We start from the raw sequence: 27,283 nt of genomic DNA, 5'->3' as shown, positions 1-27,283 counted from the left end.
AATTCCTGAGTGCAGAGCCATGAGAAAGACCCGAGCAAGCCAATTGTGGCCCAAAAACATATAAATAAAAAATCTTTGGGCTAGAGAGATAGTAAAGGACTTAAGGTATTTACCATGACTGCATTCCCCCTACTTCCTTTCAAGCATCACAGGGATCAGTGGGAATGATCCCTGAGAACATTGGGGTGTGGCTCACCCCCCTCATAATACCCAGTAGTAAGCCCTGAGCACGTGAAGCATATAGCTAAACTCCCTCCTATCTTACTGTGAAAAGAGAAAGTTTGCATTATCATCATTATAAGAAAATAACATAAAATTTTAAAAACACTGTAAAATTTTTTAAAAGTAACTCACAAAAGATGGTAGATAAAAATAGATATTCATTAACATAGAAAATGGTGGTATATTCTAGATATGGATGAAAATATGTTTAAAACATATACCTGTATAACTGTAGGGAAATATATATAAATATATAGAGCAAAATATTATATTTTGACTGTTTATGTGATTTGCTTTCTTCATCAGAAGAAAAAGATGCTTAGTAAATGTGAGAAATATTATTCAAAATACAGTAAAATGAGGACTTATGATGCTGTTGTTTTTCTTTGGTAGATGACTTTTGGGTCATATCCAGCATTGCTCAGAGATTACTCTTGGATTTGTGCTCAGGAATCACTCCTGGCAGGGCTCAGGGGAGCATATGCAGAGTTGGGGGTTAAATCTGTGTTGGCTTTGTGCAAAGCAACAGTCATACTTGCTTGTACTATCTCTGGCACCGTTCCTACTTTGTTTTTATGACACGCACACACACACACACACACAAATCAGCTTGAGGATGAGTAATTTGAGAATTCTCCAGAAGGCTTCTCTGTATTTCTCAACCTTGTGAAATAAGAAATTCAGGATTTGAGTGTTTGCAGTTCTGGTTCTGGTCACAAGATGGTGCTTGCTGGATTTCTTAAATTTTTTCCAGGCATCCATTTTTCATGAAGTGGACAAAGCCATAAAGTATTTTATATTTGTGTGTTATGAAAACACGTGCGGTATGATTAAATTTATCTATAGAAGTTTTACGTGTCTAACAGGAAAAATGGAGAAATGAATTTATGTGAAAATTCAAAAAATGTGGGTACGAGACGTGGCTTAAGGAAGACACAGGGTATTTGTTAATTCCCTTCTCTCTGGTCCCTACCTCATAGTTTTCCTGAGACAGATGATTTAAGCATCAACCCAAATAATATAACTGTATCACAGAGATAAATTCAATTAATAAAACCAAAAAGGAAACAAATGTGGCATCTGTATCATTGGTGAAATTTCATCTTATTCCTGTTACCTAGAGGCATGGCTGCTAAGATTTTGTTAGGGAAGTTTCTGTAGGCCACTTCCATTTAATAGACTTCCTTCCATGTCTCCTTTTGAACAAATGAGATTAGTATTAAAAATTCACATGATCTAAGAAATTTGCTTGTGTTCTAGTTGGGCCCTGGAAAGGCAATCTGAACAGCAAAAGTGTTGAGCAGCAGAGAAGACGGCTGAACAAGCAGTTGGAGAGATTTAAGATAACCAGATCACAGAACCAGACGCTCTACCAACCATCCATGTGACATTGAGTAAGGTTCTTTCCGTACCATAAAACCTTTTTATGTTAAGAAAATGTTTATTATGCTTCCTGCTCCGCAACTAGGAACATTTTAAGTTGGAACTTATATTGCATCTTAAAATCATGTTGGATTGAGAATTTTAATTATATTTTTGGTCCTTATTCTGTATCATTTTTGTACTTGCAAATCAAAGCTTCTAACTTGGGGAAAGTATCTCGTGTGCTGAGTTGATGAGATAGTATAGGGATTAATGTGCTGGCTTTTCAAGAACACAAATGCAGTTCGATCCTTGCCTACAACCAGGGGGCATCCTTGACACAGAGTAAGCTCTAACACGAGGCTGACAGCTAAGGATAGTAGATATACGGGACAGGAAGATTGCTCCATAGCTGGAAGCCTGCATCATGAGCAAAGAGGAGACAGCAGCTGGAATAGAGAAGGGATCACTAAGAAAATGATGGCTTGAGGAACCAGTCGGTTTGAGAGATGTGTGCAGAAAGTGGATAAAGGACCAAACATGATAACCTCTCAGTATTGCAAACCATAATGCCCAAAAGTAGAGAGAGAGAGAGTATGGGGAATCTTGTCTGCCATGGAGGCAGGGGGAGGGTGGGAAAGGGGGTATACATGGGATAGGTTGTGGGGTGGGTGTTTGATCATTGTGTGATTGTAACCCAAATATGAAAGCTTGTAAATCACAGTGATTCAATAAAATTAAGAAAAAGAGTAAGCTCTGAGCACTGCTGGGTGTGACCAAAAGAGTCAAAGAGAGACCGAGACAGAGACAGAGAGAGACAGAGATAGAGAGAGAAAGAAAGAGCAGAAAAAGAATCTCATATGATTAACACAAAATATGAAGAAATCCTGCAAGAGGCTTGCTGAAGTCCTAACCAATATTAGCTGACTCTCCAGTTCTTGACAGCTATGTGTAATTACTACAAATTAAATAGCAACGTTGCAAAAATTTCTTAATACCACCCACCTAAGGTTTTATAATTAAATAGTGATCTACATCTATTCTTGGATAGTATTTTGTGGGCCAAATATAAAGCTATTCAGACTGTAAGGCATACTTTACATGTGGGAAGCCTGTATTTGATTTCTAGGACCATATGGTTCCTGAGCACTTCCAGAAGTGCCTCCTGGCACTGAACCAGCAGTAACTCCGAGTATTGGTCCCGGACATCATGATTTTAATGTGCTTATTAAGTTTATTGATGATCTAATTAACATAATTATATATTAAATGTGCATTTAAATAATACATTTAAATTGTATATATACTTACTATATTGTTCATATTTTGCATTGATTTAGCACACTTAATAATTCTTTCCTAAAATGCATCACAGATCAGTCACTCCTAAATTTATGCTCTTGATGATATTGTTTATCCTGAATCAAACTCTTGTGTGTCTGGGGGATCTTTGGTTGCTTTGAACAGAAAGAGCAATAATGTCAGCTTAAGAAACATTAAAATATAATATTATTTCATGATATTCCTTCTTGAGGAATCAAAAGACCCAAATGATCCAGTTATTCACATTTGAGCAACTCTACTTTTGCTTCACCTCCTTATACTTGAGAGAATATTTAAGAAAGAGGTATGCAAATCAGCAGAGTAAACATGTTCCTGACAGTACAAAAGCCCCTCCTATGCATATTCCCCTTCAAATAATACAATAAAAGTAGTGAAGATGAGATAGGAGATTTTGTTATTATCCTATTCAGTTTTTGTTCTCCCACCAAATATTTTCCATATCTCTAACCTTCTTTGACTGATCATGTTTACTCTTCTGATTTGCATATATCTTTCTTAAATATTCTCTCAAGTATGAGGAGGTGAAGCAAAAGTAGAGCTGTTCAAATTTGAAAATTATCTCTTCACTGATCAAGAAAAACCTCAAACCACCACTGCCTTCCAGTCTACCTATTCGAAAACTTCAAAAACATAAATGTTATGATGCCTCAGTGACAAATCTTAAAATCCAAATATTGGAATGAAATGATAGTATTGTTGGTAAGGTGCTTACCTTGCATGCAGCCAACCTGGGTTCAATTTCCAGCTTTGTCCCCCTAACCCCACCAGGAATGATTCCTGAGCTCAGAGCTAGGAGAAAGCTCAGAGCACTTCCAGGTGTGGCTCAAATTTTTTTTAAAAATCACAATATTGAATTTGCCAACAAAAATCCAAAGAAGCATCCATGCTTTATATTCAAATACTTCACTGGAATAATTGTAATATTATAACATAGCTCTTCTCTTAAGTGTCTCTTGAAGAATGAATGATGGCTTCTTTCTTTAGACTTCTCACTGCAGACAGTTTTTTTCCTCTTTTCTATATTCTGTAAGAACAGTGTCATACCTCAATTCTTTTCTGTTTAATCAGAAGAGTCAGAGGAGTCATGTTTAAAGACATAGAGTTTATGTTTACCTGGTCATTGTGATAATGGGTGGAGTTGCTGGGGCCTTACCATTTACACTTTAAAATAGTTTTTTAAATTCAGCATGGTATTATCTTATGAGACATAACCCTCAGAATAATTACCCATTTATAGTTGATAGTTTTTGTTAGCACTCTGAGAAATAAGAGCTCAATGCTAAAGGCAATAAGAAATATGAATTTAAATTTTAATTTCTTCACCATTTTGTGAGCAAAGAGATAAATGAGGATCAAAATGCAATTTTCCACAATGAATTAGCAACTGTAAACAACAAAACACAAGATAAAGTAGCTGCTCATTGTAAGTGAGGGTGGATTGAAATGGGCTCTAGTAAGCATAAAGAATTTTTAGCAGCTGTCTAGAAATTGCCATATCTGAAATGGAAGTTACTGCCAGAAACTGCAACACAAATGAGATATGTCATAACTAATTTTGACAAGTGAATGCTATCATACAGATATGTGATATCAGTGGTTAGCGAAAAGCATGATGCAAAAAAATATTTTTGGTATGGGAATGTGAATGTATGTAAGAGATGAAAAGTTTAATAGACAAATATGGTAGTGACTGAAGATGACTGAATTACACATTGCTTGTACTTCGATGTATTCACTGGAAATAGATTATATTCATCAATTTGAATAGATTATATTCATCAATTTCAGTTGAGTCGGGCGCATTCAGGGTGGTAACATTTACTAGTTTCTTCAGAGTCCGAAGGTGGATGACATCATCCTTAAGCCCAAAAGACAGTGAGTACTGATGCAGAGAGAACATATCCTCCCGTTTGAAATTCAGAAATACTTGTTTTGATTTCATCCTGCTCTCTTCCCTGCTTTCTGATCTAGCTCATAAAAGAGTACCCATTTCCTCATTCTCTTGCCAGCTGTTCATTCAATGTATCATTTCTTTATTTATTAAGAAGTTAAATTAATTATAGAAATGAAATTTCACTGCTATGTTTTCATCTTTGATTATTAGAGAAGGTGAATATTTATTATGCACTGTTCAGTTTTTTAATTTTTTATTTAATTTTTAAAAATTAGGCACCATGATTTACAAAGTTATTGACAAGAATTTCAGACATACAGAGTTCAAACTCCAGTCCCACCTCCAGTGTCCACATCCATAATCATTTTTTATTTCATGTTTGAGTTTTGAAGAGCCCCAATGAGCAGCACCTTCCTTCTCCACTAAAAATAACAAAATAATTGATATAAGACAATGAAATTGCACATTAGAACTAATAGGTAAATTTTTATTTAGGGGGATTTTAAGTCTCAGAGTAGTTGTTTGTTCTTAGATTTAAATTGTCCTTATATAATCTAAAGCATCAGGCATCCCTTACATTATACTATCTGGTTCATGAAAAATTAAATTTAGGGAGCTGGGAAAAATTATTCTTTAAGAATATTGTGAATTGGCTATCTTTGACTTTGCTCATTTTTTCAGTTTTGGAATTTATCAGAGTAATTTCTAAAAAGGCAACACTAGAGATATTTAAATAAAAAATAGGAGGCAAGCTGTATTTTCAACTTGGTTTATTGTGCTTTTTCTAGAGATAGTTTTAATTTTTTGTATATTCAGATACATGTATCTTTAAGGATTTTGGCTCAAGTTTCATATTTAGAAATCACTTTTCTTCTAAATGTGAGGAAACTTTCTGTAGGTCAAATTACTACACAGGGGAATAAATCGGGATATATTCATGGCCCAGAGTCAGAAGCATTAAGTTTGCAGCAATTTATTTCTACAAAAATGATGTATTAATTCGCGGAAAACACAAACACAAGATCTTAGCACATAAGCAAAATCTTAGCTTGTCGATTTTAATGAACCTTCACCAGTTGAACCTTAAAATCTTTGTGCTTACACAGAACCATAAAGGCAAATAAAATACATAACAAGATATTTTTAACTGGATCTTTATGGTACAATAGAGATTTTTTCACTTTTCAGGAAATTGCCTAACCCTATAGTGTCACTGGAAAGGACAGGACAGACACGTGTTGTCATCTCACTCACAAGTCCTTTTAAAATGAATGTTTTTCCCCTTTAAGTGATTTCAGTTTAACTTGGCGAATCTCCTCCCTCCAATTGAGGGAAAGGCCCCCAGCTTTCCCCTTCCCTGGGAGGAGGCGGAGCATCCTCCTAAAGCTTGGAAGTGATCTGTGCGTGGCCAGTCTTGGGGGAGGGGCTGCATTTCTGGAGGCTGCAGCTGACAAGAAGCTTCAAGGTAATGGCTGTCTTAAAGCTAGTTATTTTCTGGGAATTTTGTTCGGGATTTAGTTTAACAGTGACAAAAAAGAGGTGATTGTGTCGGAGAGATGGGATTGGAATATGGTTTCGAGAAATCGCTATTCTTGTGACAGGATCGATCCCCTGAAAATTTACTTTCTCCCTATATTTTTTTGAAGTCCACAGTGTGGGAATGGGTGATCAGATTACAGCTTCTAAATTAAGACTAAAGTAAGGAATGCCGTTCATGTAAAAATTTTACATGACATTCCATGTTTCTGTGTTTGTACAGATTTTGGGTAGATTTAAACACTAGCCTACAGAAAAATAGCTGATAGTAAATTTAAACACACGGAGTGATTGACACAACAAACAGATGTAAATGAACCTCATTCAGAGATGCTATTCAGTGGTAAGGTTTGTTTAAAAATAGGCATTTTCTTTAGAAAGAAAACTAGATCCCATGTTAACATTCAGCATCTCTGGAGTGTTCTGATTCCTGGCGATTTAAAAAAATATTTTTAACCAGTTTGGAAATTTTTTACAGTTGCTTTATTTCTTGACCACTCATCTAATTAAAAGAGAAAATGTAGTTAAAGAGCACACCCACTTGATTTTAGACACATAAAACATTTATAGACATGTAGATAGGACAAACATAACTCCCTTGTCTTTTGCCGATACTGGAAATTTTCCTGGACCTCATCAAGAGCAGAGCTGGTTGCTGTGTTGGCTACAGTCCTGTGTGTGTTCTCCTTGTAACTCATTCTTTCAGAGCACAGGTAGGGTTGGTGCTACAGAACCTTTTTTCCCCTACATATTTTAGGTTTAAGAGTGTGGTAGATGATTTTATTTATTTCTAATTGCAGTTTAAAATAGATTATGTAGCATGTTGTGTTCATACAATTGAATAGTACATAGCTGATAGACACGTGATTCAGTGAAAAAAAGAAAATTAAAGCATGAAAATTATACTTTTATGTCCGATAAAGATAAAGGGTTGTTTTAAAATTATAAATGCATGGAAAAAACAAAACCCTTCTATTAATAGGAATATTTGTGTGGTTGCAAGGAGAAAACAAGTTTCACTGTCTTTAATTAAATATAATTATTAACTCACATTTAATCATAATATGTATTAAGTCAACCTCAGAAGAAAGTTTGATATCAAATATTGCCAATTAAAGGTTAAATTTCATTTGAAGCGATTCATAAACAATAATATTGAAAATATTCATTGATACGTAAAACTTATTCTGTCCAAGTGCTTGTGTATGGCAAGTATAATTTGAAGCAATGTGTACTGCTATATCTATGTAAGGAGAAAAGTTGGGAAAATACATAGGAAACTATTACTTACCTTTTAGAACAGCATTTTCTTTTTATAAACCTCTCCATTTTTTCGTAAACATATATTTTTCACTGTATTAGAAGTAAAATATTGACATCCAGATTTGGTATGGTCCATAACAAAACACTAAATTTGTACATGGTATATTCTAGAAGCCTAAGAAAACTGCTGGCTTGGCAGGAGGATGTGGTTCCCACCCTCCTCATGTTGTAACTAGAGGAGGTTGTAACAAGATGCACCTGGTTGTAACAAGATGCATTTCCAGCCTTTATCACAAGGTGGCGCTTGTCAGGTTTTTCAGATTTTCTCCTGGCAATTAGTTTTATGAAGTAAGGCATAAAATGTATTTTGTTTTGTAAGACTGTGAGACAGCAAGTGCAGTATGACTGCAGTTCAACTGAAAAAAGTTTTTTTCTAGAAGAAAAAGTCTTAAACAATGACTGATGTGAGAACTCTAATATAAAGCAAATTTTAAACATGACTTGTGGACATACTAAACCACTTGGGTTTCATCCCTGGTACCACATGGCTCTTGAACATCACTAGGTGTAGACCCTGAGGCCCCAAAATCCCTTGGTCGTCCCCTGGTACTATTTGGTACCATAGAAGTCAGCAGGACTGCATCCTTGGGCACTAGTACTGAACTGCCAGTTGAAAAGGCTAATGCCACAATATTTTAAATTAGCAATACATATATTTGAGTGTTAAGAAAGAATTATGCATGTTATACTTTTATAAAGTAATTATGTAAATGGCTCTGTTGTCTTATGGAAAACTTGTAGTTTGGAACCAACTGGCTAACTATCCAGACATCCTTGAAAACTATCCTATACATTAAATAAGTGTCCTCAACCTGCTTTATAAATCTGTCTCATGAGCTCATCAACCTTTGAGTTTTATTGGGAGTCCACCTCTGGCGGAGCTCTGGACTTATTCTTGGCTTTACATTCAGGGATCACTCCTCCTAGGACTTTAGGAACCACGTGGAATTCTGAGGATCGAATCTGGGTGAGCTGCATGTAGGGAAAGTGCCCTACATACTGTTCTGTCTCTCCAGACCTATAAGCTCTTCATCTAAATGAGGAAATCACATCATTTTCTAAGGTCAGAGAATATAGAGACCCATATCTGGCTGCCTTAAAGCAACATTGAGGACTTTAAAAAATTTAAAAATCATCCTAGAATAAACCCCAAGAGTTCCCAAAGTATCAAAATACCCAGTAAGCAAAATCTATCCCTGATATAGTCCAGATCTGCATACACACTTTCATACACTTTTCAATTTCACCTTATGCACTTACATTTAATAGTAATTTTAGGTCCATAATACCTAAAGGGCATTAAAGAAGTACCTATCTTTAATTTCTCAAATTATGTTACATTTCTTTAGTGCCTAGTATTTAGACTTTTTGTATATCTTCTATATTGTCATTGTCCTCCTCATTGAAGAAGAAATTCCTTTGTATGTTCTCTTTTCTTTTAGCCTTTTAATTAATTTCCTTCTAATATCATCCATTAAAATTTATGTAGATTTCCCTTACTGATAAGGATATGTATACAATAAGAAACTTCCTGGTAGTCCTCAAGCAATGGAGTCTTCTAAAATCACATTTTTATGGTTAACTGGGCAGTCAAAGATCAAAAGATTTTTCTGGATCAATCATATTCACTGACTGGTACCTGGTCCATATTAAGATATTCAGTGGTTCATTTTAAATTTTTATTCTTTCCACCCTCCTTCATATCCACATCCATCCCTTTCTATGCACACAGGCGGCCGGTCAACTTAAAACTATTTTAAACTTGTAACATGTTTTGATTCCTGGTACTAGTAATAGTTGTTCCTTCAGTCTAGTAACAAGAGAACTGGATTCCAAACCTGTGTCTCTATATGAAGTTTGAGTACTTAATAAGTTTGCCATCACAACGATCACGACCATCCTGTTATTTGTCGATTGCCTCGAGCAGGCTCCAGTAACGTCTCCTTCAACCTAGCCCTGAGATTTTTTTAAAGGTGCCATATTCAAGGCTCTTTCAGGGTTAGGAGAATGAGACCCATCATTGTTACTGGTATTTGGCATATTGGGTACACCACGGGGAGTTTGCCAGACTCTGCCGTGTGGGCAGGTTACATTCAGTAGCCTAATATTAAATAACTAATATCAAATAACTAATATTACGAGGAAATTCCCCAACATGAAAAACAAAAAATTAGTAAACATAACTCAAAGGAAAAGTGACTATTCAAAGGTAAAACAAGAAACCTTCCTCCCCAAACAGCCTCATCAAACAAGAGACCATGGCTGGTATGGGGGAGTGATGGGAAGGAAACTGGGGACACTGGTGCTGGAAAATGTACACTGGCGGAGAGATGGGTGTTGGAACACTGTATGAATGAAACCTAATCATGAACAGCTTTGTAAGGGTCTATCTCACAGTGATTCAATTTAAAAAATTAAAAATCAAAAAACAAAAAACAAAGAGACCATATGACAAAGGAGCCTGGTCTATGACATAGAGGAAAGGTAGTCTCATCAACAAATAGTGATGGGAAAACAGGAGAACTTCATACAAAAAAAACAACCCTATGTTGGATGTGTATTTTACACTTACACAAAAGTCAATTCAAAGTGGATCAAACATTACAGATTAGAATAGATTCCACAAAATACATTGAAAACAATATAGACAGAGCACTCCAGATTAGCACTCCATGATTTACATAGTTGTTTACAGGGGTTACAGATGTTCCCACCTCCAATTCTACTACCTGATGACCCCATCCCTCTGCCAATGACCCCATGTTCCCTCCGAACCCCCACTCTGATACATTTTAAAGTTTATAATAGTTTGTGTTCCATGTTTTCAGTCGTGTTGGATTTACTGGTTTAAATATATACAAATACCTCTCCTCTGCACCACAGAGGAAACCCAAAGATCCTGACCATTGCCCCATATTGCTTGCAGACCTCTTCTTGTTTTTCCCTTCCAATTCTTTCCTTAGCATTTTTGTTTTGTTGTAATGTTTGCTTGATCACTCACACTGAAACAACTTTTAGGTGAGAAAGCAACCACAGCTAGACAATCACCTAACTGCGTCTGAGACTAGGAGTTTCAGAGCACTTTTATAAGAGTTTTTCTGGCAATCATAGTAAGGTGAAATAAAGAGAAGAGCACAAGAATGGAGTTTTTTATTGGTTACTTCACCATAGTACACTGAAGTCACAACAGAGGACTTGGAGGGGGAGGGGGCCCTTGTTCTTGGGAATCTTTGTGGTGGATACATTCTGTTTTGGGCCCAGTAGAGACATAATTGTATCTGTGGCCCCACTCCTCTCCTTGTTTGAGGTAACAGGTAGGTTTGATTGGGTGCTTCTGTTGTGGTCAGCTTTATGATTTATGACCTATTCTTCTCTGCCATCATACTTATTTAAGAATGAAGGCAGGACTCTTGCTCTACACATGACCTACTCCCCAGAATTCCGTATGGGCCCCAGAGACCCGCCAGCAGTGATCCCTGAACTCAGAGCTAGGGAGAGCCACAACACAAGAATCTGAATTTAGACAGTGTGTATTAGCTGTTGTATGTTCTCATTAAAGAACTGATACATACCTTTTATATAGTGTGTTGACAGGAAGTATTTTATTTCAAGTTGAATCTTAACCTATGGTGGTCTCAGAGAATAACTTGGGGTAGGGTGGGAACAAGAAGGGTATTATTTTATAAATTCCCCAAGGCGGATAGTGTTTTTCTCTTTGCTTATTAATCCTAGAAGAACACTGTAATTTTGGTCTTTGTACTTAAAAATTCAGAGGCAGTAAAGCTTCATTTGCTCCTGAAATAGTTGTGTGGCTTTCATCTAATTTTTGGTTTTATTATTTCTAATATGTTTTTCATTATCCCGAGTCTTGATTCCCTAGCAGCTTTATGCATTGGCACTGTGTAAGTCTCATAATTACCAAGGAAGTTAAAAAAATCTTTAAACATGGGGAGGTTAACCTTGTTACCTCTAGGCTTCTGGTACTTTTCCCATTTTTATCCTCTGTAATATTCATATTATCTTTGACCAGTGATTATAATGTCCTTTTGGCCCTACCAATGACATGCTCTCTGACTTTGCGTATTTTTTACAAGGGACGCTCAGATTTCTTCTGATACACTTTATCTACATATTAGCTGACAGTTAGCCTATAAATATTAATAGTAAGAGTTTATATTTATAGTCATTTATGTCTGTGCATCAAGGGGTCATTGAATATTTTAACTGTCAATTAATTTGTGTTACCAATGCTCTTGACCTTTAAGAGTGTACTAAGTGGACCCTTTTAACAATTTTACATGAACCTGTTACATTAAGATATTGAAATTTACTTATCTACAACTACTGTTTCTAATGCTATTTGGCTTCTGTTTTCTCATTGTGAATGTATTCTCATCCAGATTCCTATCTCTTTATCATAACTCTTGAATTCTATGCTCTGCTTGAATTGTGTTCTTCCTCTACTTGTGCTCATATAGTTGAGTGGCACATGAGAACTTAACTGAAGATATATTAAAAGTAAAGTAAAGTAAAGGCCCTCCCGTTGATCATCGATTTACTCGAGCGGGCCCAGTAATGTCTCCATTGGAGACTTTGTTGTTACTGTGTTTGGCATATCGAATATGTCACGGGGAGCTTGTCAGGCTCTGCCGTGCGGGCGAGATACTCTCGGTAGCTTGCCGGGCTCTCCGGGCTCTCCGAGAGGGGCGGAGGAATCAAACTCGGGTCGGCCATGTTGGCTGCGTGCAAGGCAAACGCCCTACCGCTGTGCTATCGCTCCAGCCCAACTGAAGATATATTACACAAGGTAAATAGCAATTATATCATCTGAATTCTCAACATTTTTCTTGACATTTGAAATAGCTATTAAATGAATATATGAATTTATAAGAAGACAAGATTACCATGTCATAAGTCAGGTAACTTAGGAGCTCTCAACATTTTGAGTAAATTCAGAAACAGAAGTTAATAAAAATAAATTAGAACTAGTATAATCAATTGAATTAATGACATTCTTTATTCACTCTGATTTTTTTCATTAACATTTTTGCTTTTGGGGCTACACCCAGCAGTGCTTAGAGTATTACCTGATTCCGACCAGGTTTCATTCCTGACAATGCTTGGGGGACTAAATGCAGTAGTACAGTGGACAGAACTAAAGGTCGGCCGTATCCAAGACAGATGCTTTAACCCCTTTTCTGTCTCTTCAGATCTACAGAGTGTAATTTTATTTTTTATTTATTTTTTTAAATATGGAACGCTTCACAAATTTGTGTGTCATCCTTGCGCAGGGGCCATGCTAATCTTCTCTGTATCGTTCCAATTTTAGTAGATGTGCTACCGAAGCGAGCACCAGAGTATAATTTTAACATATCTAGAGTGCCCACAAGTTTTTGAGCAATCTTTAAATCAAAATCAAAATAAAAAAATTTACATATGCATTCTCATTTCTCAGAATGAACTACAAACTTCTTTAAAAGTCATATTCTGATTAGATTTTTGTAAGATTAAGTTTTTTTTCAAGATTAAGGTTTTACATAGAATTAAGTCTATTCTTTTAGGTGTACCATGGGTGACTTCTGACAAACATGTACATATAACAGCCAAACAGGCCAGGCCTTATATTATTTTCACAACTACAGAATGTTCCCCCTTGCTCTGTCATAATCACTATTCTCTTACTGATAATAACTGACCTGATTTCTCTCTCTAGTGTTAGATTTCCCAGAATGTCATATATAAGTGGAACTAAACTATGTATACTTTCACATATGACTTTTCTCACTTAACATGGTTTTTCTGGTTTTTACCCATATTCTTTCATGTCAGTAGTTTAGTATAAATCAGAGGCAGTGTTTTATTGTAAAAGTTATGGGTACACTTACTGATACATTTATATCTTTGGGGAATTCTTTTATTGCAAATTACTATTAAAGTTATAAACATCCCAGAGTCAGCGAGAGAGTGTAGAGGATAAGACATTTGCCTTGTATATGGCTGACTTTTGGTTTGATCCCTGGTAACCCATGTTGTGATTTCTTAGTACACAACAAGGAGTAAGACTTGACTACCTCCAGCTGTGGCCCCAAAATGAAATCAATTTAAAAGTTGCTACAAACACTCCACAATAGGTCTTTGTCTGTATATCTCTATAAATTTTCATTTATCTTGGGTAAATGCCTTGAAGTAGAATTTCTGGGTTAAATGCTAAATATATATCTAACTATATTGGAAATTTCCCAACTCTTTTCTATATTGACTATGATATTTCACACTTCTACTATCTCTAATTATAGTAGACCTATATCTTTGTGAGTAGTTGATAGTGTAAAATTAGTTTTCTCTTATTAATATTAGCCAGTATATAAAGGTATTAGTGCTGTCTCTCAGTGACTTTTTGTATAATTATTAATTATTGTTTAACTACTAATAATGTTGAGCATCTTTTCATGTGTTTATTTCACATCACTTATCATTGATGAAGCTATGTTTCAGTTGACTATCTAATTTTATTGGGTTGTTAATCTTATTGAATTATGAGTTACATATAAATTCACATTAAAATGCTTAATGAGATATGTTTTACAAACACATACTTTTTATTCTGTGTTTTCATTTAATTTTCTGAAGAAAATAAATGTTCAAGTCTAATTTAACTTGTTTTTTATTGTTTTGCCAGGGATTAACTCAGTGGTGAGCACTTGCCTTACATATGTAAGGACCTGGGGTCGATCCCTAACACCACACAATATTTACAGTCTACATTTTTATTTTTCTAATAAAAGTTTGCCTAAATGAAGATCTCAGGATTTGTACTTTTTATTCTAAAAGTTCTATGTTTCCTTTTACATTTAGATCGAGAATTTATTGAGGCCCTTCTCACCTTTTGGAATTCAGTTTATAGCAGTTAATTGTGACTGGAGCTTTCTAATTATTCAAAGATGGGTTTTGCTTTTGATGCCATTAATGTTTTAGGAAGAATGGTATGGGTTTAAATGTGCATCTAGATGATTTTTTATGTAACATTATTTTTCTTCAATTTTTATTGAGGCACCATTATTTTGATACTATTAATGATTGAGTGTCACACATATAGTGTTCCAAACACCATTCCTTCCACTGGGGATTTCACTTCCCTCCAAAATGTCCCAAGGTCCCTCCATTCCTGCTATTTACCTATGTTAACTCAGTTTGTTTTTATTATTTAAACGATCAAAATCATTTTTAAAATACTATACATTGCTTTTTAAAATAAAATTCTTTGGACTTTGCAAATTTATGGTTTCATTTAAGCATGACCCCTAAGCCAGAATATGATGAGTTCCATCACAATCTAATTTTTGTGCTCTCCCTATATAGGCATAACTCTGGAAAGCTACTTGTCATATAATTATTAATATAAGTTCCATTTAAAAGTATAATACAAATGAAATCATGTAATATCATGGTGGACACACTCAAGGAAATTCTCCTCCTGTGTACTTCCTTCCTTGTATGTGTGAGTAAAACCTGTGTCTTGCTTCCATTAGGATTCGGCAGAAGTGATAGAAATGCTCATTCACTTGATGATAGAATGGTATATAATGCTCAGTTAAGTAAAATTAGATGGAGAATTGGACTCAAAATTCTCTTCTAAGATTCAGTGATTCCCAGTTTTCCTCCTGCCTACCCCCGCATCCCACCCGCAGCCTGCTTCTGTGGCTGACACCTCTCTCTCCTCTCATTCTCATTTTCTTTTGAGACAAAGTGGTTTGTAATACTGTGACTGAAGTAATCATGCATGTCACTTTATTGCCTTTGATCACTCATTTTTGTCCTTTTTGTCTAGAAGGATCATTTCCAGCTATTATTGTCATAGCAGGCCCTTCTCTAACTGCCCTCCCCTCTTACTTTGTGGCAAGCTTTTTACCATGGACCAGTCCTCCTGGCTCTTTTTTCTGTGTGTCTTCATTCTTTTTAAAATTTTAAATCCCACAAATGAGTACAATCATTCAAATGTCAGAAAATGCAGACTGGTGAAAACATGGGTATTGGAACATTGTATAATTGAAACTCAATCATGAACAATTTTGTATCTGTATATGTCATGGTGATTCAATAAAAAACCCAAAGATTTAGTGATTCCTAGTGTATAATGATTTGAAATTCATTAATAAATTTCCCCATCCATCCATCACACCTTTATATTTTTTATTTGCAATAAGATAGGTATATCACTGTTAAGAAAATGACTGGAGTCAAAGTAATTGCGTTCAAATTCCTTGTGCCATATATATATATATATATATGTATATATATGTATATATACATATATATATGTATATATTACAAGGGGAAACATCTGACAGTGCTCAGGGATTATTCCTGACTCTGTGCTCAAGGATTGCGCCTGACACGTTCTGAGGATCATATGAGATGCCAGAGTTGAAACTGAGGTCAGCTATTTGTATGCCAAGTGCCCTACCTGCTGTACTGTCTCTCCAGCCCACCAGATATATCTTGTAAATATTCATTCACCTTTGAGATGCCTCATCTGCAAAACTGGAATGCTCATAACATTCACCTAACAGTTATTACTCAAAATCAAGAAGGATGGCATGTACAAAATATCTGACAGTGTCTGGCACATTGGAAGAAAATACTTTTTGGTCCTAGTATGTTGATCATTATTATTAATATTACTGTCGCTAAAATAGGACATTTGTTGTACTTTCTTGATGAAATATCCAACATATTATTCAATAGTATGCTAAGTGTTGGGAGTAGTGCCACTGATAGAAGTTTTCATAGATATTATATAACTGTTGTCTGTCTTTGGTATTGTTGTACGAACGTGCGGTTAGGTGGTCTGTGGTGCTGAGACAAGGACCGTGAAAGAAATTAATGTTCATGGAGGATCACAAGACTCGCTCAGATCTTGTGACTAAGAGCAGCCTTTTCAGCCTCCTTTTATTTGCTGGCTTATTATAATCACATACAATGAAATTCAACAAGGTAGGAAATTCAACAATGTAGGAAGGATTAAAACAAACAACCAGAGTTAATGGAAAACATGGTCAGTTACAGTACCAGAAACATAGTTACAGTTAATAAAAAACATGGGTCGTGACCTCCTCACTCCTGGCGTCTTTTTACATCTAAAGTTTAGCTAGGTCTAAGGTATGTGAGGAGAAGCTGCTGCTTTGTGCTGCAGGAATGTACTGGCCACAGAGGGTCAGTTTTGCCTTTTCCATATCAATCACACTCTTAAGCTTAGGCTCGCCCACTTAGTTGAGTGTGGGGTCCTGGTTCTGCTTTCTGCTTGCAGGGCAGCGTACAAGGACTCATCTTCATTACCTGGTTGGGCACCAACATGGTATTATAATAGAAGTATCATTAGTAGCATTTATTATTATTGAAAATTATTTCCCCTTCCTTATACAGTAGAGGTAAATATAAATTATTATCCAGGTAATTTATTTGCATTTTGTTTGAAAAGAGTGACCTGGTATATCATTTGCTGATTTATATGCTATATAGGAAGAAGGTAGAATAAATACAAGAAAGTATATATATTTTCATTTTTTAGTAGTTGCACACTAGAAAGCCTTGCTCTGGGTATACTACTGATGACCTAATGGTTCCCTCATGGTGAAGAATGCACATAGTATCTAATGCAGTTACTTGACTTTATGTTTACCTGTTTTTCCAAACATGAAATGAAAAGCCATAGTAAAAACTATCATCCTGTAAAATATTTAATTAATTATAGGAACCAGAGTGATAGTACAGAGGTTAGGGTGTTTGCCTTGCACGCAGATGACCTGGGTTCTATTCTCGGCATCGCATATGGTCCCCCAAGAACCGCCAGGAGTAATTCCTGAGTGTAGAGCCAGGAGTAACCCCTGCTCTTTGCTGGGTGTGACCCAAAAATCAAAAAAAATTAACTATAGCTCTGTTTAAATAATTATAGTGTCCTTAAAACATCTGACTGTAGAATAAAACTATCATCCCGTAAAGTATTTGATTTCATCTCTATTTACATAAATCAATATTTATAGTGTCCTTAAAACATTATAGATTTTTTAAAAAATTTTATTAGAGAAACACCATGAGATACAGTTGTAGACTTACAAATTTTTGTGCATGGGTTTCAGTTATACAATGATCGAGTACCGATCCCTCCACCAGTGCCCATTCTCCACCACCACTGATGGAGTATCCCTCCAATATCCCTCCCATCCCCTAATCCCCCCATCACCTTGCCTCTGTGGCAGGGAATTCCCTTTTATTCTCTCTCTCCTTTTGAGTGCTGTGTGGTTTGCAAAAGATGAATTGAGTGGCAATCATGTTTGGTCTATAGTCTATTTTCAGCATGCATCTCACATCCTGGGAGGATCTTCTCAACACCCTTTTGTTTGGTGCTCCCTTCTCTATCTGAGCTGCCTTTTCCTCTGGCATGTGCGGCTGGCCTCCAAGCCATGGAGTAAACCTCCTAGTATTTATCTGGACTATTCTTGGGTGTTAGTCTCCTATTTTGTTACTTTGTGTTCTCCAGATGAAGGCAATCTTTCTATGTCTGTCCCTTTCTTTCTGACTCATTTCACTTAGCATGATACTTTCCATGTAGTACAAATTGTATGTAAATTTCATGACTTCATCTTTTCTAACAGCTACATAGTACTCCATTGTGTAGATGTACCAAAGTTTCTTTAACCAGTCATCTGTTCTTGGGCACTCGGGGTTTTTCCAGATTCTGGATATTGTAAACAGGGCTGCAATGAACAAACAAGTGCAGATGTCACTTCGACTATACATTTTTGCCTCTCTGGGATATATTTCCAGGAGTGGTATTGATGGGTCAAATAGGAGTTCAATTTCTAATTTTTTGAGAATCATTCCATCTGAATGACAAAAAGGCACATTAGATTATAGATTAAAAACTATCATACTGTAAATTATATAATTATGTCTATAAATATTTACAGTGTCCTTATAATGTTTAGATTATATAATAATGTATAATCAATGAATAACAGGATGTCAAGTGATCAAGTGATATAATAAGTTCTGGAAAATTTAGAAACAATCTTATAAAATGGTACTAGTTTTTGGTGTGATTTTAAGGACAGCAATTTTTTTTTTACTACTAGAGAGACTAGAAACACAGTGACTTAGGTAAGATAGAAGATCCACTAAGTTGAAATGATTGAGAAAGGGTCATTATTCCATTGTTTAGGATCTTCTATTCCTATTGATCATATCTCTTTTCCTATTTTATTTATTTTGGGGTGTGCGCAAAAACCAGATGTGTTCATGGCTTACTCTCATTGTGTACTCAGGGATCACTTTTGGCAGCCTCAGGGGATGACCATAGGGAGTGCGAGGAATTGAGTCCAGGTCAGAGACATGCAAAGAAAGTGCATTGCCCACTGTACTATCTCTCTGGCCCTGCATCATTTTCAAAGTCAATTCTTTGTACAAAAGGACTGGAGAGGTTGCACAGTGGATAAGGCACTTTCCTTACATGTGATTGACCCAGGTTCAATCACTGGCATCCCAAATGGTCCCCTATGTACCTCAAGTAGTTATTCTATAGTGCAGAGCCACACTCTAAATTTGTTGGGGGTACGATGGGGCAACATCTGGTGGTATTTATGGCTTACTCTTGGCTCTGCCCTCAGCGATCACTCCTGGCAGACCTCAGGGTATCATATGCAGGTCCAGGGATCCAGCCTATGTTGGATCCTATCCAACAAATGGTAAAAGTGCCTTACCTACTTTACTCTCTTGCCAGCCCAAGATCAGAAGACTTTTATTTTGTTTTATAGTTTTGCTTTTTGAACCATAACTGGCTATGCTCAGAGCTTAGTTGGCTTCTGTGCTCAGGGATCACTTTTCGCGAGCTCTGGGGCTGATATGTGGTACTAGGAATCAAACCCAGGTTGCCTGTATATAAGGCAAGCCCCTTACTGGCTGTACTATTTCTCCAGCCCCATTGAGCAGGAAAAATTTAATGAAAAAAATCTCAGACATACCAGCTTTAAAGTTTATGTACCCATATTAGTAGCCTTGGTGAAAAATACCAACATATTTTCAGAAGAAGGAATTGTCAGTTATAGACAAGAGCATTTGAAATCTCCTGCCAGACGGTGGCTTTCAGACTTCAATCTGAAGTGTTGGTGTTTGTGAAGAAGTTCTCAGAAACATTCCTGCAGCTTTTACAAGAGAAAAACAGAATAAAAGTAGAGACATACCATGTCCTGTGCTATCGCTATCGCTCCAGCTCTGTAAACGGGGAAAAAATAAGAAACCACTCTTGTTAAGAAAAAAATTGTCATACTCTTTAAAAGAATTTTAGCAGAATCAAGACACTAACTGGGCTATTTTAATGACAGTTGACCAACTTACCTACAGAGCTAAGTTGCCAATTAGGAATAAATAGGTAATGAATATTTTAAAATAGAACTTTATGTTTTAGTGTTTTATTTTGTTGTGCCAATGATTGAATGCAGGGCGTCAAACTTGACAGCCAAATCCCTATCCCTAGATTTTAAAAAAATTAAATACATTTTGGTTTTGAAGGCCACACCTTATGGTGTTCAGGGCTTGCTGTTAGCTCTGTACTCAGGAGTAACATTCTGGTGAGGCTCAGGAAACCACATTGAGGTGCCATACCTGCTATCCTATCTCTATGGCTCTGATTTGTTTTTCAATAATTATTTTCTACTTCTTTTTAAGTAATCACATACCATAAAGTCTTTGAATAGAAATTAAATGATATTTGTTTGCCACTTTACTTTAAAGCTCTTTAAAGGAATATTTCTACCACATAACACTATAGTGATTAAAAATTAATGATTAAGATTCTGTGGTTGCAATATTGTTAATAATGGTTTCTCATGCTTCTCTTAAGAAATAACACTATAATAATTTAATTTGTCAGTTCTCCTTCATCTAATTCAGAGAGGGGCCTCCTGTCTTCATCATCACAAGAACAGGACGGAGCATCTGCTAAGTGAGCTGTGGTGGCCACTCTTGCAGGAGGAACTTCATTTCACTAGATTGCAGCTGACAAGCACTTCAAGGTAATGGGAGTGTCAAATTATGTTATCATCTAGAAACTTATCAGGACTATAGAGTAAAGGTGAGAAAAATAGGCAGTGTACTTAGAATGGTGGAAAGGCATGTGTGGTTTTGAAAAACTTGCTGAAGGTTTGAAATGTTTATGTTTCCCGTTGCTTTAAAAGTTGACAATGGGAGAAGTAGTAAATAGATTATAGCCTGTATATTTACATTTCAATGTAGCATATCCATTCATGGTGATGTTTTGACTTGGCATGCCTTATTTATTTTTGTAGTCTCTAATTCAGGGAGCAGAGAGATAGGTAAGAGTACATGACTAGCGTGTACCTGATCTAGGTTCTATCACCAACACCACATGGCTCCACAGTGTTGTCACCATATGTAGCCCTAGAAGCTCCCCAAGCACTACTGGAGTAGTCCTGGTGTGCCTTAGCATCCCAGGGTTTGATATTCACTGCCTCTTCAGGACCTATAGGGATGTATCAGAGGGATTTGCTCAGAATTGCTAGGAATGGTCTCAACTATGCTGCACCCCCAAACAAAACAACAAAAAATTGTTTGATAGCATTGGGGAAATATTCCATTAATTGCTTGACATTCTACACATCAGTCAACAATGTTTGCATCACATATATGTGAGCACAGAAATTAGAACAAATGCAGAGTTGAATGAACATACTTTTATAAGTATACGTATGCACATGTATATACAAAGTGGAAAAGCAATTATAGAATATCATATGTCATCTCTTACTTAGAAATAAATATGTTAATAGGATTAATGTATACTACTATAATTTATGCAACCACGTCAGACGAAATGTATTGATCTGCCACACTATTAACAGGATGATTTTTGTAACTAAAAGAGATAGACTTGCTTTCCTGCTTCATATTAAATATTTTATTAATATATATTTTTCTCATTTATGTTTTCATATCATCAGCATTAACTGTTGAGAAAAATTCTGAAAATGTTAATTCATAGACACAGTACAAGGGCTAAAGTGCTGGACTTACATGTAGCTGCCTTTGATTTGATCCTTGACGTAGATAGGAATGGTCCTTCAAGCATTGTGATCCCTGGGCATAGAGCAAAGAGTAAGCCCCTGAACACTGCCAAGTATAGAAAAAAATCACATAAAAGTAACCCAAGCACCAAAATTTGTAAGTCTACAAATGTACCTCATGATGTCTCACTAATAAAAATTAGAAAATAAATAAAAATAAAAAAGTATGTTCAAACATATCACATTTGTAGAGAGGGACCTCCCAAACATTGAACTAGAGGCCACCCTGAGCACTTCCCAGTTGCTTGTCGCTCAAGAATAGAGCCTAGCCCAAGAATGTGGTGCTTCTTCATCCGTGTATTGCTTGGTATTAACCATGGCCAATGCTGAAGGATCCTGTGGTGCCTCGGCTGAAACTAGGATTGGCTACATGTATATGTCCTAAATACTGTACTATCTTCCCTGCCTATCAGGTTATTGAATTTGATATTGTTTTGAAATGATATGCATGTATATATGGTATATATGCAATATATGTAACTGATATATCTCATATTTGAGAAAATCATGGAAAAACAAACTGATTATTTTGATAGAATTGCACTTTGATTTATGCATATCTTTCTGTGCCTTTTTAATTTTTACAAGTTTCTAGATGTCTTTATAACCAGATATGTTTTAGATAAAGACATTTTGATTATTTTAAAATCATCTGTTACAAAACCCATATTCTTAGAATAAAAAATGTTAGATGTCTGGGAAATCTCCTGAACGGCTAAATAAATGTATTTGCCACCCCTTTCTCATTAAAAGGATCTGTTAGTTGTAGAGGCCCTGCATTTATCTCCTGGGCAGTCTTCAGTGATTCTTTACACAAATTGACACCTGTTTTGTTGCCTAAATTTTCTTCAGTCAATCATTTTTATGGAGTAGGCTAATAAAAGCAAAGGAAGATATTTTGTATTGGTAAACGTGATATAACATGTAGAGTATATTGGGGTCAGAGAAATAAAAGAACAGTAAAATACTTGTCTTGCACTGAGCTGACTCTGGTTTGATTTTTGACACCACATATGATCCTACAAGTCCTTCCAGGAGTTATCCATGAGTGCAGAGACAGGGGTTGAACCCTTACCACCAAGCCAAAAATAATGCAAAGTGTGAATAAAATTATTTTTTGAAAATATTCAAAGGAGGAAAAGTCCACATGCATTTTAATGTGAAAAAGAAAATTAAATGAATAATTTAGCCCATGCTAGACACAAGGTAGTTGTTACTTCCCTTCTCTCTTGTCCTTACCTCATATTTTTCTGAGAGAATTTCAGCTTCAACCAAATAGCATAATAGTATTATATATCAAATTTTAAATAATAAGGACAAGAATGAAATTAAAAATAATATCTCTATCACAGTTGATGATAGATTTTATTTCATTTCTGTTATTTCATTTCAGAATATGTCTGCTAAAATTCTGATATAAAAGTCTCTTTATGTTTGTTTTATTCCATGTTTTCTTTTGGACAGCCTGTCTCCATTTTGAGTGAGAATCAAGACAGCCTGATCATTGAGCTGGAATCTAGCCAATCCACATAATACTAGGTAAGGCACTGCATCTCAGAGAACATTTTACATTTGCAGCAGTTGAGATTGGGGATGTAGCTCATGATATAAGGCATGATTCACATATAGGAGGCATTGAGTTGAATCCTAGCACCGAACAGTCCCATTCATAACACTGAGAACTTGTGATATGATTTATTTGGTTTTCTACTTTGCAACCCATAACAACTTAAAATGGAAGCCACATTACATATTTAAATGATGTTAAGTTGCATATTAAAGAATGTTTGAGCCTCTGTAGCCATAATATTTTGTAATCATAATTAATAGCTTATAGTTTAGAGAAACAGTATCATATTAATCTGCTATTCATACATCATGTAAGAGGTTATTCAGATTTCTACCTTAGGTCTTAATTAGCTGTATGACTTTCAGATAATCCTAGATAACTGTTCTATTAGATAAGCGACTATAGATGCTATGATGAGTCTCTGCCTTCTAAACTCATGTTTTAATAAGGTCTTTGTTGTTGTCAGTATACAGATGTTCTTTGTTACTTTCTGCCTGCTTTGGATCAACAGAAAAGCCTTCCCAGCATAAGTACTATAAAGTTGTGTGGTTGACTAGAATAGTGATTCTTAAAGAGTTATTCTTAAATAAATAACATCATAATCACTTGGAAATGTATCAAAAACACAAGATATTAAGCCTAATTCAGTCCTTGTAGATTAAACTCCCACATTATTGCCTGAAAAACTAGTTTTAATGAGCTCTTCAAATGCTTCTGATGCATGTGAAGTTAAGAGTCTTTAAGTTCTAGAACTTTATAATGTTAGGGGCACAAACAGGCTGAAGTATTAGTAAACAACACATCTTCACCCAACCCTGCTATCAAGATAAAACACATTTACTCTTTAATAAGCATGTTCAATAAAGGCAAGTTCTTGAGTTTACATTATTAAAAATAATTTCTGTGACTCAGATCCCCTCCTTGAACAATGCTGTGTTTTTCTTCTCTGTCTTTTATTGCACTAATCATTGTTTTCTTCTGTTTATTATTGATTACCTTCTACTTTGACAAGAAATGATGCTAATGCATTTTCCTTTTCTCATTTCAGTATCTTCCGTATTGTACCATTCAAGCAACTTGATCAAGCATTCCTTGGAAATTCAGCTGAAGAAGAACAAACTGTATGAACTGAAATCCTTACTTGGTTAAAAGACAAAAGGGGTTTGGGTATAGGTTTGATAAGGACTCATTTATCAGTGACAAGAATTGCCAGGCACTTAAATTCTTGGTAACAGTCTCTTGGTACACAAATTTAAATCATGAATGCTGAGTATGTCTTATGTAATTGGAATGACCAGTTATGGCCCGCAAAGGTTTTGTCTGTATCTGAGATTACATCAGATAGTAAGAGAAAAAGGGTATTTTCCCTCGAAGTCCAAATTCTCTTACTGGGTGAAATAATTAAAGTGGAAAGCACTGAAACAAAGGCCCTAGATAAATCTCAGATTGAAGCAATTGTCTCCTCAGTAGCAGCACAGTCAGATATCAGTGCATCACCTAGAGAGGAAACAGCCTATGAAAGGTCTCTAAAAGTGGCACTGAGTATTCTGAATGAGAATCAAGATTTGATTCAAATAAGCAGTTCAGATGAAGAAGAGACCACTACATTGTCTGGAAGCATACCACAACCCCATCTTAAAATGTATCAGAACCAAGAAAGTGGAAATTCACCATCCCCATTTGTATCTTCAGAAAGTGATAATTCCCTTTGTGACGACAAATTACAGGTGCCCTCAACCTATGATACTAATGTAAGTGTAATGGAAATGAAGTCATTGCCAAACTTCAGTTGGTGTGAGACTGTCCCTTCACCTTCAGAAGAAGGTGATGATAAAAAGGAGAGTAAGAAAAAGATTGACATGTCAGCAGTCATATATTTTTATTCCACAATGAAAGAGGAGGGTGATCTTGTTAAAGAGGAAAAGTTCTATCCAGCACCATCAGATATATTCACTGTGCCCAAACTTTTGAAAGAAGAGTCACAGAATATCCCCACAGAAACCCTGGATCTATCCTATGAATGCTCTAATTTGCCTTTGCCTGAGAATATTGAAGATCCTGGAGAGGGTCCTTCAAATGCATGCTCTGTTATCACTCGTTATCAACCTGTAGTGGTATCAGAGCCAGAAATTGAGGCACCCCCAGAACCCAGTTCAAGTGACTGTCAGCTTTCATTAAGTGCCTCTAACAGTAACCTGGATTATTCACTCCCACTAAATAGTGAAAGATATTGGCAGGAAGTGGATTTGGAGGAAGTAGGGGGAGAACAGCAAGCCTCTGACAAATCAGGGCATCAAAGTGCTCTTGAAGCTTCCATCCTCAATGAAAGTGAAGAAGAGGAAGAACTTCCACGCATGATTCTTCATTATGAACCACGTCCATTTGAAGTAGGAATGATAGTCTGGTTTAAATACCAAAAATATCCATACTGGCCAGCAGTAATAAAAAGCATCAGGCGAAAGGAGAGAAAAGCCAGTTTACTCTTTGTTGAGGTTAACATGAATCCTGCAAACAGAGGCATTAGGGTGTCTTTTAGAAGATTGAAGAAATACGATTGTAAAGAGAAAAAAGAACTAGTAGAAAAGGCCAAAGAAGAATACTATGAAAGTATTGAGTGGTGCCTGTCACTGATCTGTGACTACAGAGTTAAACTAGGCTGCCGTTCTTTTTCAGGCTCTTTCTTTGAGTATTATGCAGCTGACATTAGTTATCCACTTCGAAAAGGAACCGACCAGGCTGCTTTCAGACACAAATTTCCAAAACTGCGTAACGAAGATGCCAAGGAATTGTTGGCTGTGAAACCCCCTGAAAAGAGAAAGATTTTTCAGAAAATTCTTCCTGACCGAATGAAACCTGCTCGGGATAGAGCCAATCAAAACCTCCTAAACTTTATTGTGAATGAGAAAGGAGCAGAGGGCCATCTTCTAGGTATTTTGAATGGCACAAAAGAATCCAAGTGGCTGAATGCATTTTTACATGCAAACAGACTTTCCCGCTGTATTGAGACCTACTTTGAAGATGAAGATCAGTTGGACAAGGTGATGAAATACTTAAATGAAATCTATGAACAAATAGATGGAGAAATTCCGAGTATGATAAAAGATGATAAAATCAAATTTATCTTGGAAGTTCTTCTGCCAGAAGCAATCATTTGTTCAATTTCTGCTGTTGATGGCTTAGATTACAAGCTAGCTGAAGCAAAGTATCTAAAAGGACCATCTCTAGGTTACAGGGAAAGAGAATTATTTGATGCAAAAATATTAACTGGAAAGAGACGGAGACCAGCGACAAATGAAGGTCACTAAATATTTTGGTCTCCAACTGTAACAGGAAGATTTAGCTTTCACAGATATTTTTAAAAAATATATAATATCTGAACATTTCTCTCCAACATATATTTCCAACAAATAGAAGACTGTTGATAATGTTTTCATATTTTTGAGATCTCTAGGATCTATTTGATACATCTTCATTTCCCTTTTAGTGCTTCTTTAGTCAACTCAACATTTCAGCTTTACCAGAAATTTTTAGAATGCATAATTGTTACATGATTCTTAAGGAAAGGTACTATTTTTCTTTTGAAAATTTCTGTGGCTATGCTGTATAGTTAAATACAGTGTGCACAATCATTTTAATATTAAAATTGCACTAGTATTAGATATTAAGCAAGATGATTAGAAAAATCTTTAAAAGCTTCTATTATATTTTTTGCTTAGTTTTATAAAGTAATTGGGTTTTCCTTTAAGATAATGAAATTATTTTTTCTGCCATGCCTATTTATTTTTGGAAGAATATCTCTGAGATATAGAACCAAAGATAGAGATGCTTTGCTATATATTATAACTAACTGCAATTGCTTTTTTAAGAAAACAATCTGAAATTCAAAATTAAAGTAAG

The 27,283-nt window shown here is 35.8% G+C and overlaps 1 protein-coding gene and 1 non-coding gene across 4 annotated transcripts; one reads left to right on the top strand and one right to left on the bottom strand.

Annotated features, from left to right (window-relative positions):
- Positions 1-1,487: 1,487 nt before the first annotated feature.
- PWWP3B (PWWP domain containing 3B) lies at positions 1,488-26,745 on the top strand. 3 transcript variants are annotated; one of them, XM_056125776.1, is made up of 4 exons: positions 1,488-1,616; positions 20,627-20,748; positions 23,281-23,355; positions 24,435-26,745. In XM_056125776.1, the coding sequence occupies exon 4, from the start codon at positions 24,646-24,648 to the stop codon at positions 26,689-26,691; it is 2,046 nt and encodes a 681-aa protein (XP_055981751.1). In that variant the 5' UTR covers positions 1,488-1,616; positions 20,627-20,748; positions 23,281-23,355; positions 24,435-24,645; the 3' UTR covers positions 26,692-26,745. The 3 variants fall into 3 exon arrangements, with proteins under 3 accessions (XP_055981751.1, XP_055981750.1, XP_055981752.1); XM_056125775.1 differs by having other exon boundaries at positions 20,607-20,748; XM_056125777.1 differs by lacking the exon at positions 1,488-1,616 and adding an exon at positions 6,249-6,287.
- LOC130034343 (U6 spliceosomal RNA) lies at positions 12,928-13,034 on the bottom strand. The gene has a single exon (XR_008794109.1). It is a non-coding gene; the product is annotated as a U6 spliceosomal RNA (small nuclear RNA).
- Positions 26,746-27,283: the final 538 nt, after the last annotated feature.

The sequence above is a fragment of the Sorex fumeus genome, unplaced genomic scaffold (assembly GCF_029834395.1).
Source record: "Sorex fumeus unplaced genomic scaffold, SorFum_2.1 ptg000058l, whole genome shotgun sequence".
In the NCBI taxonomy this organism is placed as follows: domain Eukaryota; kingdom Metazoa; phylum Chordata; class Mammalia; order Eulipotyphla; family Soricidae; genus Sorex; species Sorex fumeus.
Note: the sequence above shows the minus strand (reverse complement) of the source record. Positions and strands in the feature narration are given on the sequence as shown.

Bases quoted from the DNA above. Each gene is read 5' to 3' on its own strand.
- PWWP3B (XM_056125776.1), top strand. From the start codon at position 24,646: ATGAATGCTGAGTATGTCTTATGTAATTGGAATGACCAGTTATGGCCC.